This window comes from Macaca mulatta, chromosome 11 (assembly GCF_049350105.2).
Source record: "Macaca mulatta isolate MMU2019108-1 chromosome 11, T2T-MMU8v2.0, whole genome shotgun sequence".
In the NCBI taxonomy this organism is placed as follows: domain Eukaryota; kingdom Metazoa; phylum Chordata; class Mammalia; order Primates; family Cercopithecidae; genus Macaca; species Macaca mulatta.
The window spans coordinates 3,504,296-3,522,466 of NC_133416.1; the positions used below are offsets into that span (position 1 = coordinate 3,504,296).

At 51.2% G+C, this 18,171-nt stretch overlaps 1 protein-coding gene across 30 annotated transcripts in view; it reads left to right on the top strand.

Moving 5' to 3' along the window:
• CACNA1C (calcium voltage-gated channel subunit alpha1 C) overlaps window positions 1–18,171 on the top strand; it is a 740,665-nt gene that overhangs the window by 664,409 nt on the left and 58,085 nt on the right. For 9 of the 30 annotated variants that reach the window (XM_028829106.2, XM_028829113.2, XM_028829112.2 and 6 more), the window contains 2 exons: window positions 15,702–15,785; window positions 16,391–16,474. In XM_028829106.2, coding sequence (XP_028684939.2) covers window positions 15,702–15,785; window positions 16,391–16,474 — 168 coding nt within the window. The remainder of the gene's footprint in view (window positions 1–15,701; window positions 15,786–16,390; window positions 16,475–18,171) is intronic. The other 21 variants (XM_028829116.2, XM_028829125.2, XM_028829122.2 and 18 more) reach the window with 4 other exon arrangements.

Genomic DNA, 18,171 nt, shown 5'->3' on the forward strand with positions numbered 1-18,171 from the left:
GCATATGGATGGGCGAGGGAAAGTTGGAACAGGGAGGTGGGTGCCTGGGGAAGAACACTTGCTTCCACAGAGAACAAACAGCCCAGTTTCTCATCTGCTCTGTCAGCTCTGTCCGTGTCTAGAAACTTCTGTTCTTTAGATTCAGCATGGTCTCTTTGGGTAAATAGCTTTTGTCACATGACCTGAAGATGCTGTGGTCCCTCCCCCAGCCAGCTTGGGGTTCTCCAGGGGCATCCATACCCTGTGCAGATGCAAGGGGACTTCAGAGGCTGAGGGTCCAGAATGCTCAGGTGTGGACCTCCTGTTTTAGTGTTGGAGTCTTTGGTTCCAGGAGTGAGCCGCTCCCAGGAAAGGGACCAGATTCTGACATTCCCCTGGCAGGTGGAGAAGTTGGGAGGGCACCCCCAGCAGACAACTCGGCCCCCAAGTCAAAGGTCAGATCTGCCTGTCTGAACAAGGGAAGAGAAACCACCTTACAAACTGTAAGCCAGGCCTCTTTTCCTGCCCAGGCCAGGGTGTCAGTCTGGATGGTAATCAGACATGTTCTCTGTCCCCGGGAGGAGGCAAGTGGATGGCACACAAAAAAACAGGCTCCTGAAGGTTGCCAGTGGCGACAGAAACAGCCACAGGAGAAGAGAGTGCATGAGCCTGTGTCAGAGCAGCGGCTCACCAGCCTAAGGAGAGGTGGTGTGGCAATGGCCACAAGGCCCCAAACTGCCCCACTGGAGCCCTGGGGCAGCCAGGGCAGAGGCAGTGGGAAGAATGCCAGAGCCAGAATTCTTCTAAAGGCACCAATGTGTCCACCTGAGGGGCCAGGGGAACCCTGCAGGCCTAAATCCATCCGGCCTGAGCTGGGCCTTCCCCGGAGGCAGGAAAGGTGCCGATGTCCACACACTCTTCCATGGACTGTTGAGAGACATTTCAGAACTTGTTCTTAAAAGCTCAGTCAAGGACCAGGAGAAGGAAGGCGAAAGTGGGATGGCCAGGAGGCAAGGATGCACACTGGGGCCCCTTCCTCTTTTCGAAAGCTGAGAATCTTCTGGGAATCTTGGTTTGTTTTTCAGTCATGTTTTTGGCAGTAATGACATTGCCGGCTGAAATGTACTTTCTCTCCAACTTGACCTCTGCCTCCACCTGTGCCACTCTCCAGGCATCATCCTCTTCCAACTGTTTTAAATTGGCCACGCACTTCTGCATGATGCAGTAATTTTTGTGAAGTTTTAATTTTTACAAAATGTATTTTGCTTCATTTCTTCGCTTCATCATCTGCTGCCCCCAGATCCCACCCAGAGAGGAAATTCTGGTAGATTGCGACCCAGGAAGGCTAGATCCCACCTCAGCATCACCTTGAAGAAGCCAGGGCTGAGCAGACAGGACAGGAAGAGCTTCCTACAAGCACTTGTTCCTTCCATGTCTGTTTCTCCGTACAGTAGGAAGACTGCCTTAGCATACTGTGGTGAGACTGAGTGAGGTCATCTCTACAGAGGAATGAAGGCTTCAGGGAAAGTGCCATTCAGATGAAACTCAGCCGGATCCCTATGCCTGGGGAGTCTGCACCCAGCTCTCTAACTCAGCATCAAGGAACTTCACCTCCAGCCAGGGTGTGCCCTCTTGCCCGTGATCATTTTAAATGGGCCCTTTTGTAATATTGGTATTCTGGCATCTTTCATCCTGAGCCCACGTATTCTATCCCTTCAGTCTGATGTCCGCCTCACACCATAAAATAACTTTAAGGCTCATCTTAATGCATCCTTGAAGTTGGGTTGTGCAAGCATCAACCATGTTACCAGCATCTAAACTATCACTCCCCTTTCGTGTGGCTAATGCAACCCATTAGTCGGCTTTTCAAGCCTTCAGCTCAGTTTTTCACCATTCCCTCTTTCTCGGTGCCTAGGCCTTGCCATTCTTCATAGTCTTTATTTCAAGAACTCTTTGTTCGTGCGACTTGGCTAGTGTTTTGCTGCAGGCTAAAGTTCACCAACAACCCCCAAAATATTTTGTGGAGCAGCTCACGTGCTAGGCGGTATGCTTGGTGCCGGGGACGAATCATGAGTACAAGCAGGTAGGTAAGGCCACACTTGCCTGGGGCGACTTTGGCCCACTCTTGGGACTTGTAGCGTCCCCAGTTCACCCTCTCATTTCACTAGGAAACCTCCCTGTCATCTGACATTCATATTTCAACTTAAAAAGAAGCAGTCGATAAACGCTTTGACCCATTTGGTATCAATGCCTACACCTGAGCTCAAGTAACATTTAGAAGCACTGGAGGGAAGCAAACAGCATATATTGTCAATGAAGAACCAGACATGAAGCTAGATATTTTACTTTCCTCATCTCATTCAATCCATAAGACGAATATTATAGCCTCCCATTTTACATCTGAAGAAACTGGAGGTCAGAGAAAGGCTAGGTAAGGAGTCCAGAGCTGGCTTTTTGTTGTTATTGTTAGCTTGTAACAACCACCATCCTGCTTAGTATGCATCCTATACTGCTCTAAGCACCTTAACAAATAGGAATGCATTTAATCGTGGTAAAAATCCTGGGATTCTGTTGCAGGTTTAGGTGACTCAAAAGCCACTCTTTCCACAACAACCCCATTAAAACAGGAAATGTGGACAGGCCCAGTTGCTGCTGTGCACTCAGTGGGCCCTCGGTAAATGTTAGCTGTCTTCCTTCTAAGAAGATCCGAGACAGAAAGAAAGAAAGCCATTCTCGAGTGACCACCCTCTGCAATGAAAAGTGTTCACTCCACTCCTACGTCCTGCCGCCTTCTCCGAGGCCCCTTGCCGCCCTTCCCTCCCATTCAGCCATTCTCTCTGTGGCCCCTGCATTCCCTAGATTGCTTTGGACCTTTGGATTTTGTTTCCAAATCTGAGTTGACAAGCACTTTCAGGAGAGGGGGCAGTCAGCTGACAGGTGGGCTCAGGAAAGTGAAACAAGCCTGCTACACACTCACATGCATGTGTTTGCACACATATGTGCAGTGGGAAGACTTACACATTGGGGACACAAAAATTGCCAAATTCATCAATGGCAGGAGCTGTTTCATGTTCTTCTCTGTGCCATGAGAGGCATTCAGTGAAAGTCTGATGCCTGAATGGATGAATGAGAATTATGAGCCGGGAAAAGAAAGTCAGAATATTCGTGTCAGAAAAGATCCAGACCGTTGAGCTTCCCTGAGTGCAGAAATCTCTACACCGTCCTGCTTTCTGCCATACGAGTCTCCTTGTTTCTAGAGGTAGCTCTGTCGGAAATCCTTCTTTATACTGAATTAAAACGTACCTCTCTGTAACTTCCCCTTCTCCGTACTTCCTTTTCCATCTTTTCTTTCTGTAAGTAGTTCCTGAGCGCCTCAGTGATGATGTGGAAGCATAGTACCATCTTTACAGGGCTCGCAGAGTAGTGCAGGACACACCAATACCCAGTAAACAAAGGTTTCAGATGGGGTGAGGGCTGCGGCGGGGAAACGGAAGAGTGTGGGTGAAGAGTCACCCGTTTAAAATAAGGAGGTCAGGAAGGCAGCATTTGTGCTGAGCCCTGGAGGCTGAAAAGGAGCCAGAAGTAGAGCATTTCAGGCAGAAGGAAGAGCAAAGACCCTGAGGCAGGGGCAAGCTCAGCTCGTTCTGGAAACCGAGAGCAACGGTGAAAAGGACTGTGCTGGAGCTGCAGGCCCTTCAGGACCCCAGTAAGGGGTGTGCACTTCCTGTGACTGTCCTTGGAAACCACAGGGATGGGCCATTCAGTAGGGAGATTATATAATCTGATTTCCATTTTTTAACCAGCATGCTGGCTGCTCATTGACAAATGACTGGTGTGGTGAGATGGGGAGCAGCAAGGAGCCCGATGCTGGGAAGGCAGGTGGCCATGGAAGCGACGGAGCGAGGGGGGCAGAGTCATGACATCATTGGATGGTGAACTGGATGTGAGGATGAGGAACAGGAATCAGAGACAGCTCCGGGGTTCCTGGCTTTCCCTGAGTGGATGGAAGAGTGGTGTCATTTGCTGACATAGAGAAGAACAGGAAGAAACCAGTTTAAAGTGAGAATGTGGGGATATATTAGGTTAGAAAATGTCACGTAGGCTGTGAAAATCTGGAATTCAGACAGGCGATCTGGGCTGGAGATGTATTTTAGGAGTCAGCGCCGTCTATTCCCTCTGAAGATAGAAACTCCAAGAATCCTGTCCAGAATCATGTCCTGGGAGAAGTGTTGGAGAACGTGCAGAATTGGAAGGAAACTTGGAGAGAGGAGAGGAAGGAGAAGGAAAGGGGTCTGGAGGCCAAGAGCCAGCTGAAATGAGGGGTGGAGAAGAAAATATCATTTCCCAGGATAAGAGCAGGGATGAGTTAAGCCAGCTGCCAAGAACAAAGAAACAGTCCTCCAGGCCTTCTAGAAACAGCGGACAGGCAGAGGGAGGCCAGAATGCTGCCCTGCTGTCCAGAGGGTGACGTGAAAAGGGCTGGACAGAGGCCAGTGCGCACAGGCCCTTCAGGACCACAGTGAGGGGTGTGGACTTCCTCTGACTGTCCTTGGAAACCACAGGGATGGGCCGTTCAGTGGGGGAATTGCATAATGTGATCTGGGGTCTTCAGTGTGCACCTTTGCCCTCACCCACGTCTTCCCGTCCTGAGCATCACAGATGTCCCTGAGTGTGCCCCTCCTTCTCCCATACTAGAAATCTTTGCCCTGGAGGAGCTCAAAAGCCAGGCCTTCCCAGACCTTGCTGGACATGTTTGCGACAGAACTAGGGCCTTCTCCTTTTCCCAGCTGTGCAGAATTGAATTTACAGGCCTCGTGATTCCATAAAAGGAATTTCCAAGACAGAGCTTCTGCACTTCTCTTTGGCTACGAGGTTCTTTGCTATAAAAATCTCAGATAATGGGGGAGTGTACCCCGCCCCCAGTCCAGTGCTGAAGCTAGGGACAAGCGTTCTCTTCCAGCTCTTTTCTTTCCTCCACAATCTTTCCTCTCTCCTCGCTCTGCCCACCAGCCACCACCTCACCTGTGTTCTGTCCCTACAGTGGTCAGGGCAGCCTGAGGCTCAGAAGTCTGGCCGGCTCAGTTTTCCATCTCCTGGTGGGCCTTCTTTGGGGCCTCAGGGCAGATCTTCAGGGCCCGTGGCTGTTCTCAGCCTCGTGGGGATAACCCTGAGCACAGCCAGAAATGCCCTGCTCTTGGAGTCACTTTTGAGGAAGACATGTGCATCTCTATGTAGTCTTTCAATGTACAGGGAAAGGCTTGAAATCTTTTGCAGGAGCCCAGGGCTTGGTCATTCACTGCTCTGCGTTCAGGCCTGCTCTTTGGGAAGGTATTCAAGAACAGTCTAAGATGCTGACTGAAGAAAAAAAACAGTGGCAGTCTAGTGGGACAAGGGTTTAGGATTTGGGATGAAAGGAAAGTGGCTGTGATTGGGTCACATTCAAACATCGAGACTGTTGGTTCCTGCCTGGCATTCTCCCTCCCATCCCTCCCCTCCTCTGCCTCCCCTGCCGTAGCCTCTCTGGGTCTCTGCAGAAGCCTCGCTGTTCCTCACGGTTCTGCTTCGTCCTGAGTGCCCCCACGAGCCTCTCTGTGGTTCCCCATTGTCCGCAGAGGCAGCTGCTCTGGCCAGCCCCGTCCTCCAGCCCTCGTCTCCTGTTCAGGGCCACCCATGCTCTGGGTCACGCCTCACCTTTCCCTAAACACCCTATGCTGGACTTCCAGGCCGGGCTCCAGTGCTGCATCCTTCAAGCTGCCTCCCGAGATCAACCTGGCTAGAAGCAGTCTCCACTGCCTCTGAGCTCCCAGAGCACCCTTTTCTCTTTTCCGGCATTTAATCAGAGCCCTTGATGGAAACGTCTCATCCCTCTAGCAAGACTTGTTAGTCTTTGAGCAGGACTGTCTCTTGGTGGCATCCACACTGACCGCCTTCCAGATGCTAGCACAGTGACACCGTGTGCCTGTCATCTCTGCAGTGTCACTGAATGAAGGCCAACCAAAGACAAGCAGCTTCCTCTGGGGTGCCCCTCCTTGCAAAAGAGACTCCAGCCCCTGGCTTACAAGCTCCAGCATCCAGCGAGGACACCCCCTTCAGTTCTCCACCCACCACAAGAGCTTGTCACTCTCTGGGGTGGTCCGCTGGAAAAGAAGGCAGAGCTAGAAGGCAAAGACGGTGGCTTTGGAGCGGGCATCGTGCCATGCTCAGCAGGACTCAGCAGCATGGCCGCCCAGGTCAGGGAAATTCTGGCTTAAGTGTGCTCAGACAGTTCAGCGCAGAGGGCCCTGAGACTACCCCAGGCCAAAGTTCTGAAATTCAACCCTCCCAGGCTTATTGGAGGATGGGGTCCTTGTTTGGGGGTTTGTTTTGTTTCACTGGTTGTTTGTAATGCCGATTAACACCCCCACAGACCTAGTGTTCTACAGAACACGGTTCTGGAAATCCGTAGGGGCATCCCCGTGATTCGGGGAGGTAAAACTGACATTTAGTGGGTGGGACTGAGGATGCCGAAGGAGGGTTCGGCCCAGCGAAGGGGCATCCTTGGGCCCTGTGGCGTGTTTGGGAAATATTTATCCGAGGAGCCCCTTTCATGGGTGATGTTCAGTGACACTGATAGTGGGGGAGTCTTCAGTGGCTGGCCAGTGGCCGAGGCTCAGCGAGGATAACAGTGCCACTAGAAATATGACCATATCTTGGATTGTATGACTGCATTTCCTTACTAACCTGGAATATTCACATTGAAAAACTTGAAGAGCAAGCAAGAATTTTATTTCAAAAATCCTATGGAAACCTAGACATTCTCTTGGGCTAGGTCTTCAGTCCTTTCTGGACCCAATGCTCTTCTTTTTGGAACAGTCTCCCCACCTACTGTATACTCCATGTCCCCACAGAGCCCCACAGCGCCCCGTGGTGGCCAGTGTCACCCCCTCGCTAGGAATCCACACGTAGCCTCAGGCTGGCTGACTCAGCCTCTTAGTGACTTTTAGATGAAACCTATTTATCCAATCTGTTGAGAAACTGCAGTGTCCGCCACCGTCCACAGAAACCCCAAGGTGGAGAAATGCGTTAAAAGGAGTAGAAAACGGACCGGGAAAGAAGGGCAGCAGCTGGGGATGAAATGCAGCAACTCTCGCCCCAGCCTTCGCCATCGGCACAGAATTCAGAGGCCAAAGCTGTGTGGGCCCAGCTCCTGCATTCCCCTGATTATTATTTATTTGCAGAGTGCCCACGGGGCACCTGGTACCACGCAGCGCTCCTTAAACAGGCAGGCCCCAGCTTTGCCAGGAGGACCTTCCCCGCTGTGGCTCTGCACCCAGGGATTTGCATATTGTTGCAACATTGTGACAGGCTTCTCTCCTGCCTGGTGCTGGAGAGCTTAAAAGTCACTATGAAGGATAAAAAAATAATTATATGACTTGCATAAAGCCTTTGTGTGGGAAGGGTAGTATTAGCTACTACATTTAATTATTTAATGTAGAAAATTATTCACACTGTGTAAAAAAGCCCGGTGGGAAAGTACACTGTGGTTTCCGTCCCCGGCCCTGCCACAGGGAAAGAAACTGGAACACGCCGGGCTGGTAGGAAGAAGAGGGATTCCCAGACCTACCGGGTGCGTCGGCGGTAACCCAACCCACTGAAGCCCAAGGTGCTGCCAGTGCTTCTGGCCCTGCGCTGGGCCAGCCTGACTTAGAGGCAGGAAGGACCTCCTCTGACACAGAGGCTGTGGGTGTGCAGGAAGGTAGCCTCTCAGCAAGAACTCCGACAATGACAGTAATAGTAGCAACTACAGCAACCAGTCAGCATGTTCTCAGTGCCAGACAGGGCAGGTATGAACTCATATCATTCTCACAAAGCCCTACGAGGGGGCCAGGCACAGTGGCTCACACCTGTAATCCCAGCACTTTGGGAGGCCGAGGCCAGAGAGCCATTTGAGCCCAGGAGTTCCAGACCACCCTGGGCAAGACCCTCTCTCTACAAAAAAAAAAAAAAAAAAAAAATTCTGTTTTTTAATTAGTCAGGTACAGTGGCACACACCCGTAGTCCCAGCTCCTTGGGAGGCTGAGACAAGAGGATCTCTTGTGCCCAGGAGGTGGAGGCTGCAATGAAATATTATTGCAACACTGCACTCCAGCCTGGATGACAGAGTTAAACCCTGTCTCTAAAAATAAAATAAAATGAAAACCCTACAAGGGCAAGTACTCTGGTTATTCCCATGCTGCAGGTAGGGAAGCTGAGGCAGAGAGGTTAGGTAACCTGCCTGCACAACCCGAGGCTCACTGTGGGAAGTGAAGGCAGTCTATCATTTTATTCACAGCTTGTTCAAGAGTGTGGATGCAGGTTGCTGGCCAGATCCCCTGGCAGAGGAGCACTGGCCCGCTAAGTTAGAGATGCCAAAGGGCGGGGGTGATAGGATGGGCTGTGGGAGCTTTCCGAGAGTGCTGAGCAGGAAGGGACCTCTCTGATCGGGGTTTGGAAAGCTCTGTCCATGGCCTTGGTCCCCTGGATTGGACTGGAAGGAGTTCTAGGCAGGCAGGAGGTTTTGAGGGCTGCCACAGATCCAAGCCCTCCTGCAGCAAAGGGGAGATTGCTCATCCTTATTCCAGCCACACCTGATGCTACTTGTGTCTTGCCTTCCTTTCCTCAGAGTGCATGGTTGGTGCTGTTCATTTGAGCTTAAAGTTGCCGGTGTGCATGGCCGTGTGTCTGCCCAGCCTTGCCCTTCTCCAAGGAGGCGTTGATTCAGCACCCTAGTCCTGAAGGCACCTTTGCAGAAAACGGCTCATTTATTCCAGCATGAGCAGTGCGAGGCAGCTGTTGGGATCCCCCAATCTACCCAGGTGCAAACTGAGGCAGAAAAAGAGCCTCCTGAGGCCCCCAAAGGGAGCTTAACCAATAACCCCATATTTTCATCTGCTCCCAGCGGGGAAGATGGCAGGCTTCAGGAGGGCTGATTCATGTTTGTATGCCCAAGCCTTGCTTAGTTACAGACCTCTAGTAAGTGCTTATTATGTGTTGATGAGATAAATAAATGAATGAGTAAATAAATGGACGAAGGCCTTCAAAAATGTCCTGGGGAGGAAAAGCCTTAATTCCAAAGAAAAATGGGAGCAGAAAGTGTCCAGTTAAAAGTCTGCATTTTCAGGAGTGTGTGTTCCTCCTGCAAATAGGAGAGCAGCCCCCCTCGCCTCCACCCACCTGGGGTCCTCTCATGAGGCAGGCACCCAGCCCTCTGCCCACTCCTGCCCTTAGTCCAAGTAGGTCTCAAGCTGGCTGTGCAGAGTGTGTCTTGGGGTGCTTCTGAATTAACACATCACAGGATGGGAGCTGACAGAGGAGGGCAGAAATCCCCACCTCCTCCCAGGCTGCTGGCATCTCTGTGCTCCAGTTATGCCTTCTCCATTAGGCGCCACTAATTTCCATGATTACTGTTATGTCTAAATGGCATCCTGGTGTAATACAATTTATATTATCTCTGCTTGGTGTCGGTTACCATTGTTTTCCTGATATTCAATGGGATCAACTCTGCATAGACACATAGACACGCACTGAGACTTCACTGCCACCACCGCCAGCTGCCAGTGGGACCCAGCTCCTCTCCCCGGTTCATTCAGCTCTCATTTCTGGGACCCAGAAATGATCAGTGTTTCCAGGAACTGGGCACGGCTCCCTCCCTCACAGCCACCTCTGCCCAGCCCCCTGCCTGGCGCACCTGCGCTCTCTCCAGTGCTTGCTCACTCAAGCAGGACCTCTGCTCTCCTGCAAGGACCCCCTTCCCTAGGTCTGGTGAAGCCATCTGTTGCTCCTCCCTCAGCCCCGCCCCACCTTGGCAGCCTCCAGCTGCTTGCTGACTGATGTTCCTAACCCTGTCTGCAGGGGCCCTTCAGAGGACCCTTTGTCCTTTTCCACTCTCCGTCTCAATCTCAGCAGCCCCACTTCTAATCCAGCCCGGAAGTCCTGCAGCGCCCCCAGCCAGCGCGCTCCGTGCCCCGTGTGTCCTAGGAGGGGAAACCAGGTGTTCAGAGTCAGCTTCCCCACAGGGCCGGGGCACTCAGGAGCTGGCTGCCTCCCCTATGTTTCTTCGGGCAGATAAGGAAGGCAGGCAGGAAGGAACAGAGAAGAGAAATGAGTTACAGCAGTGACAGCACCTCTGCCCTCCAAATGCCGAAGACTGACAGCACCACCCCAGGCGAGGAGTGAAAGGTGTGCGCAATTCCTCATGGACGCCTTCTTGCCGCCAGCCTGATGGAAAGCTGGTGCTGCCTCTGAGGAGATGGCAGGGCGGCCTGTGCTCTGGGCAGAGAAGAAGCTAAGGATCCGGAATTCAAAGGCAAAGGCATGCACCCATCACCGCTTCAACAGCAGTCCCCTCGCAGCTCTCCTGTAGCAGAGACAGAAAACGGGGCCCCTGCCGCCGCCCCTCTCGATTAAAGAAGAGTGGCTGTGCCTTCCTCGGTGGGAAGAGTGCTTCCTAAGAACCTAGCAGTTCATTGTCTACATGACCTCCAGTCTTACAAAATGCAGCCGTGACAGCCTGCACCCTGTCACCAATCTCAAACGGTATCAGCCAGATTTCATTCAGGAGAGTTTGAATACTAGTGACCTGGAGGATGGGCAGAAAAGGCCTGAGAGACAGACTAAAGGAAAACTCAAGATTCCAGAACCTTCAGCTTCCTCCTTCCTCTTTTCACACACCTGGGCTTTGTCCCCCTGGTGTTTAGTCCCACACCCAAAATAGAACCTGTGACTCCTACCTCACTAGGCAGAGCAATGCTGCTAAATAATGACAGTGGCTGACCAGGCACGGTGGCTCACAGCTGTAATCCTAACACTTTGGAGGGCGGAGACAGGAGGATCACTTGAGGCCAGGAGTTCTAGACCAGCCTGGGCAACGTAGCAAGACCTCATCTCCCCAAAAAGTTAAACAATTAGAGGGGCGTAATACTTGGGAGGCTGAAGAGTTTGAGACCACAGTGAGCTATGCTCATACCACTGCACTCCAGCTGGGGCAACAGAGAGAGACCCTGGCTTTAAAGTGAATACTTTTTTAAAAAGGTAGAAATTCAAAGATTTTGGTCATTAGAGGGCCAGGCATCCTCTCTCTGGAACATTCACACATCCAGAACACCTATTCCCGAGGAGGCCAGATAGAGTCAATATAAAGAATAGATATTAAAGGATTTTTTCAAAATACTTTCCCAGGTATTGGTCCTCACATCAACCCTATGCAAGACATAGGGCTGGTGCTAGTGTGGTTAATTATCAGATTATGATTGCCTCCCTTCCAGAAAGCTCAATCTCCAGCCGACCAGTGATGATGAGATTCTTGAAATGGCCCTTGAAGCTGTAATGAGGTGGAAGCCTCTGGACTCTGGACTCCGGTTACTTCTTGTTGTTAAGCGATTGCAAACAGAGGGCTTGGGAAGTGCGCCTCCAGTTGGCAAGAGGCCCACGATTTCTTACATAGGTAGTCATCCCATCCCTTTTCCACTGGGAGTTGGGCGTGTCTTGTCCCCAAAAAGCAGAGAACACCCGGAGGCAGGCATTTTCCAGCCAGGAAGTACCACTGGACCATGGCCCCACAGTTAAGACACAGTATCTGGGACCAGAAGAAAGTGATGAAACATCAGGACACACGGGCCTTGTGGGTGGGAGCAGGAGAAACGGCAAGTTCTGAGTGCTTTGGATGCATGGTCTCCTCTCACCCTCACCTCAGCTCTGTGCTTTATCCCATGTTCTAGGTGTGGAAACAGTGGCATAGGGAAGTTAAGGTATTTGTTCAAGGCTACCCAGCTAGTCAGTGGCAGAGGTAGTGTCTGAACCCAGATCTGCCTCCAGAGATCCTGCTTTTAACCAGTATGCAGCCTCTTTCGACTTGGCATATCTCCAACAATGGAGCCAAATCAGGGCGTGGATAACCAAAATGGAAGAAAATCCACAGTTCCTGTGCGTGGGAAATGCATCCCTTGATGCTTTTGCAGCAGTTGTTCCTCCCCAGCAATGACTTTCTGATGTCAGTATCAATTTGGTGTCCATTTTCTCAGCCCAGGCCTATCAGTGAGTGGAGGTGCTGCGGCACTCAGGCCTGGGTACTGGGAGCCTGGGGTGCACCCAGGATCTGCCCTGGGATGGCCAGAGGAGAGGCCCATCTTAGGAACACATCTCCAGAGTGGGAGTTGGAAGGGAGAAATCCACTCAACCTGTGGGACTGGGGGATGGCGAGGGCAAGGCTTCCAGCTGCAAAAGCACTTTCCCTTCCGGGCAGCCCGCCCCGCGTGGCTCTGAGGAGCTGGACGGTAAGAGGTTTGGTTTGCCACTTCAAGGAGAGCCAGGGAAACCCTTTCTCCAACCCCTTACTTCTCAACCATTTGGGACACAGTCACCAGAGAAATAAGGGGCAGCAGGTATAACCAGGCTCTGGGTCAGACTGAGTTTGTAAGACGTGTATGATTTTTTTCCCACCCTCCCTTCCCCATGACAGCCTTAAAACCCCTATTACTAATGGTTTCCAGCAACCAAGGGGGTGGCAAAAACAGAAAGAAGAGAGAGGAGACAGCATCAGGCCCTTATACTCCAGAGAGCGTTGAGAAAAGTAGTCCTCCTAGGACCCAACCACCTGGGGACTTGGGGACCAGCAGGGAGGACCTGGGCCTTGTTTCTGGGCAGGGTGTGGTCCAGGTGGGAGGAAGGGGCTGTTGAAATAGTGGGAGGAGGGGACAAAGGGACAATGGGGATGGAGGCCCGAAAGCTGGACCTGAAACTGTCTTCATGGTCCAGCTGGAGGACTGAGGGGCTCTGGGCACCAAGGGCAGGACGGTGGGAGGATGGGTCAGGGTGAAGAGCTGCCTCTTAAAGGGACCCTGTTTGCCCGCTAGACATGTGCCCTCACCCGCTGCATTCCAGCTCTGCGGAAATCCCCCAGGGCTGGGTGCACAGGAGCTCTTGGCAACAAGGAACCTGGTTGGTTTCTGCAGCCCCCCAGGTAGTGTGCCACCAAACAGAGATGTCAGTCTAAAGCCTGCCAGGAGCACAGCCTGCTGAGGGCAAGTGTGAGGCACGAGGCATTAACTCCAACAGAGCCCAGCCAATGCCAGTCCAGTGGAGCCATGGGTGGAGGGGGGCTGTGCCTTCTGTCTGCACATGTACGAAGAAATCCGGGAGAAACAGTGACCAGGGGTGCACAGCCAGGCGGTTGACAGGGTTCCCTTAGGTCTCAGCCCTTCACCCTTGTGCGCCCGCTGATTAACTGTGTGTGTTTCTCTGGTTTTCAACACCAAACCTTTGCTCTGTTCTGTCCATTTCTTCCTTTTCCTTTCTCCATCTCAGAGGTGTTGCAGACCAAGGCCAACTTACCCATTTTGTTTCAGGTCTCTCTGGTGGACGAAGATTCCAACCCACCCTCCTTTCTTGAGCACTGACACTCACACCATCCTCTCTCTCTCCTCCTGCTCCCACACCCAGATAATGTTTTCTTGCACGTTTTCTAGGCTGATGCAGAGAATTCCTGGATTCTGCTCTTGTTCTTGTTTCTCTCGCTTCTCTTCCTTGACTTCCCTGCCCTTCCCTTCTGAAACAGCTCAACCCACAAAGACGGTATTCGTATCGAGAGGGCCGCCCAGTGTTTTCTGAAATCTAATTTTAAGACATATGCATAGCTGTAGTTCATCTGGGGTCTTCACTCTTTATTTCCCTCTCCCCAAAATCACTATTCTCCTTTTGCCCTGTGAATGATATCCGAGAACCCGAGAGCAAATTGGTTATTTCCTGCTCATAGCACGTGACTTAAATGGGAGAAAGAGGTGCCTCTGCCTCATAGGCTCCCACTATATTCAGAAAAATATCCTGGGAAGCCAACAAGGAAGCCCTGATTTGAAGCTGACCCTCACCTCACCCATGCCCTGGTCAGCTAATCTCTGCTTCCCCCATCCTGGCTGTCCAGAGTCTCTGTGGTGGTGTTTCTGTTTTCTTTTGGCAGAAATGCCTGGGAACCGAAAGGCCCCTTTCCCTGTGACCTGACCTCCCACGCTAAGAATAACAGCCCCAGGACAGCATGTCTTTCGGTCCCTCTGGAAAGAAGGCATGGCTGGGAAGTGGGAAGTTAAGAGAGCTGAATAGAGCTGGGAGGAAAGGGAAGAACACAGATTCTTGGCTTTGTGAGTAAAAAATAAAGAGGAAAAGTTGGCAGCCTTCAAGTGAGCTGGGGAGAGATCTGGGAACCTCTCGGAGGATGCTTCATGCTTTCATACCCCGTCCGACCTCTAGAATTCCACCTCCTGGAAGCCCAGAGGGCAGGAAAATGCTGGTCCCAGTGAAAAAATGTGGCCAGCCCTGTCTTGTCCCCTTTGCAGACCATATCTAAACTAAAGGCGTAAATGTTTTTACTTAAAGAAAACAAATGTCTGTAGTACTTGGTCCTTCCTCCTCTACCCATGGGGAACATGACTGCCTGTAGCTGGGGGTCTATGTCCCCCGTTCGGTCACAGAACATTGCTCTGCAGGCTCCTACACCTCTCACACCCAAGAAATCCATCTGCTAAAAAGTCCACTCATCCAGGACACCAGGGGTCCTATAGGGTCTCTGGGACAGCCCATTCCTTGGTTGACCAGTTGTCCAAGTACATGAAAAAAGTCTTTTAAGAACATTCATCCCTTCTCTTCTCCAAATATGGTGAAAAATAAAATCCATAGCTACAGAATCAAGTAGTAAAGTCAGAACACGGGTCTTCCCCGTCTGTGCCAGAATCTCTCCTTTAGGGCACCACTGCTTTCATCCCCTTCTAGGCAGCCAGCCTCCCCCAACCCACCAGCCTGTCCCCAGCAAACCCATCCTCAGGAAAGGCTTTGATCACCGCATGCCCTCTGAGTCGCATTTGCATTCAGCAGGACCCTACCTCAAAATGACCATGAAAGAACCTGGGGAGGTGCTTAGAAAGCCTCAGAAAGCCCTCTCAAGAGCCACATAACCCACTCCCAGAGTAGGAGCCCAGCCTTGCCTCTGTCTCCTTCCCCTTAGGAAGTCTTTGCCAGGGTTGGAACTGTCCCTAGAAACACTGGGCACCCAGTGCAGGAACTAGGGTTACCCTGATTTGATTTGCAAAACTTGCACTTATTATGGATCTTATTTTAACAATTTGGTCCTTCTTTTATTTTTGAGCTTTATATGAGTCACTTCTCAGCCCAGATAACCTGCCACCCTGCGGCCCACACTGATGGCTGTGGTTTTCAAAGCCTTTTTCATCCCCAGCTTCACACATAGGACTGAGCCCATTACCCTCTGAGGGGTCACACACCTGTGTTCCCTCCGTCCAGATGGGCCCTTCTGCTAGAAGAGGACTGGGGGTGAAGGAGATGTTCAGCGTGGACTGAAAAGAGAGCATAGTAGCCACATCCTGTCCCCTGGTGACTTGCACTGCACCACCCCCACACCCACTCCTGCCCCTGGTGGGAAGTGGACAGGGCCTCTGTGGAGAAGGGGTAGGGTGGGTGGATCTGTAGGATGGGGCCGTGTGACGGAGGGAATGTGGGCAGTAGGGTTAGTGTCACCTCCCTGCTGCTCCTTCCCTGCTGGTGCTCCTGGGCTCCTGGGCTCCTGGCCATGGTGAGGGCGTCCGGAACTCCAGAGGCAACACGGAGGTGCCTGGACGATGATTCTGATGGTGGTGTTGCTCTGTTCTTGTCTGTCTAATATTCCTTTTTAATCCCCATCCTGCCTGCCCTCCCTTATGTAGGGTTACTTTAGTGATCCCTGGAATGTTTTTGACTTCCTCATCGTAATTGGCAGCATAATTGACGTCATTCTCAGTGAGACTAATGTGAGTATTACTCTGCCCTCCCCAGGAAACCTCCTCATTCCTCCTTCTCTGCCTCCTCTATTTCTCTCTCTCTCTCTCTCTCACTCTCTCTGTTTACCTTCTTTTATTTTTTTTTTTAATTTCCTGTTTTTACCCGCCTCCAGTCATGCCTTTTATTGAACCTGCCGTCGTCCTGTGGGGAAAAAAAGTGGGAGCTTCTCCTCCTTTTTTTCCATTTACCTCAGCTCTGCCCGGCGGTGCCGGGCTGGGGCGTGGAGCTGAGCAGAGGGAGTGGCGGTGCAGGGGACACACCGCCCGGCTCCCCGGGGCGGCCACAGCCCCACGCCACCTTTGAACTAACCCAGCTTTTGTCAGGCCTCTGCACCCTGCGAAAACCAGGTTATCCAGGTTTGAGCCGCCAGAACTGTAGAGTGGTAAGAGAGTGTTTAATATGCCCACGTAACCTCTTTCTTTTCTCATTTTTTTTCTCTTCTCTCCCTTTTTCCATGCCTTTTTTTTTTTTTTTCATTTTTCCTCTTCCCTTTTGTTTTGTTTTTCTCCTTTGTTGTTGGTTTTTTTTTCTTCTCTCTCTCTCTCTCTCTTCTCGGCTTCTCTGCCCCATGCAGCACTATTTCTGTGATGCATGGAATACATTTGACGCCTTGATTGTTGTGGGTAGCATTGTTGATATAGCAATCACCGAGGTAAACGTAAGTACATGGCGTCTGTACCTAACTGTCCGTGCCTGCTCTAACACTCATTTGTCTTTCCCCGGTTTTTTCCTTCATTTTATTTCCTCTCCCCACCTTCTTATTTTTATTTCTTTTTTTTTTTTTCTAATTTGTTTGTTTCAATTGGTTTGAAGGTTTTTTTTTCCTTGTTGCTTTATTTTGAAAAAAAATTTTTTTTAACTTTGGAACGCATTAGGCCTTTCCCTTTTCTGTTAAGTTCTGATTGCTGCATCTTCTCTCTCTCCCGTACAATCAGCCTGGCATGAGTCACACTGTATTGGAGGAAGCAGCTCTGGGAGCCGTGGAGTGAGAACATGAGGGGATGTTTGCCACTCTGGGCAGCTGCTGTGGCAGGGACCCAAACCTCTTCTGACCTCCACCTTCTCCTCCAGCCACTGCCTTCCCTACTCTCTCCTTTCCCTCCCCACAGCATCTTAGAAGAGAGCTCTCTCAAAGTAGAATACCCTGCGTTAAGGCTAAGACTCAGCCTACATAGTCAGCCATAGCCCACCCTCGCCCAAGGACCACCCATCATCTTGGGTTGAATGGGCTGTGTTTCCATTTAACATCAGCAGCCCACGCAGGCATCCAGGTCCCTGCAGGCTGGTGTGGAAGAGGAATGAGAAGAGGAGAACCAGTCATGTCTGGACTCTTCTCTAGAAGTAGTGGGTGACCTACTGAGAGCTGGGTGGACCTTTCCTCCTATTTGCTGTGGAACCAGGCCCCATGTGAGCGCCTCCCTCCCACATGCACCTGCCACCCCTGCCCTCGACCCCTGACCTCTCACACCCCTGCCTCTGGCTCCCTAGCCTCAGACAGAACCCCAGCCTCTGTAAGGCCTCCTGCCACCTCCTTCTCCCAAGAGGTGCCTCCTCCTATACAGTTCCTATCAGTTCCTGCACATGTCTTTTCTGTTACCTGGCATGTTTAAATCTCTCTTTATCTAGAGGCAAGCCTTCTTGCGGTCAGTCTTTAACATGTGTTGTTTAATTTTTTTGTCATTATTTTTCCTTAATTAAGAGACTTGGTAATGTTTGCATAGACTTTTGATGCACTGAACCATTGAATAACAGCACAGAGCAGATGCTTTAGAGTTTTGATCTAAGATATTTGGAACTACCCAGCCCACCACCCCCAGCTCCTCCATGCACCCTTACTCCCCTCTCCACTCCATCTTTTGCTCCCGGTCAGTTACACTGCCATGTTACTTTGCCTGCCAGATTCTTCCAGATTAGAAGTCCCTGTCTGCTCCTCTTCCAGCAGATGGACTTTGGAAAGCGGTTATTACACTTGTCCTATGTCCCCCACCGTAGCCTGGTGCCCCAACCCTGCTCACACTATAGCTCCAGAGACCATGGCCCATCTGTCTCCCTGTGTCTCTGAGAACTGTCTTTGTCCCGTGTGTGTATGTGTGTATATGTGAGTGCATGTCTGAGTGTGTGTGTGCACGCACGCATGTGTGTATGTGTGTGAGTGTATGTGTGTATGTGCACTCTCTCTTAACTTCTCCCAGTAAATCGTCAGATCATTTTTTAAATCAATCTTCCTCCTCATGCTCTGAGACTCCCCTCCACTTTCTGAATGGACTTCAGTTTTGCAGCTGGATGAGCTCCAAGTTGCTGTTCCCACTCATGCACATAAAGGCCAGAGCTTCTGTGCCCAGAGCTTGTGCCATG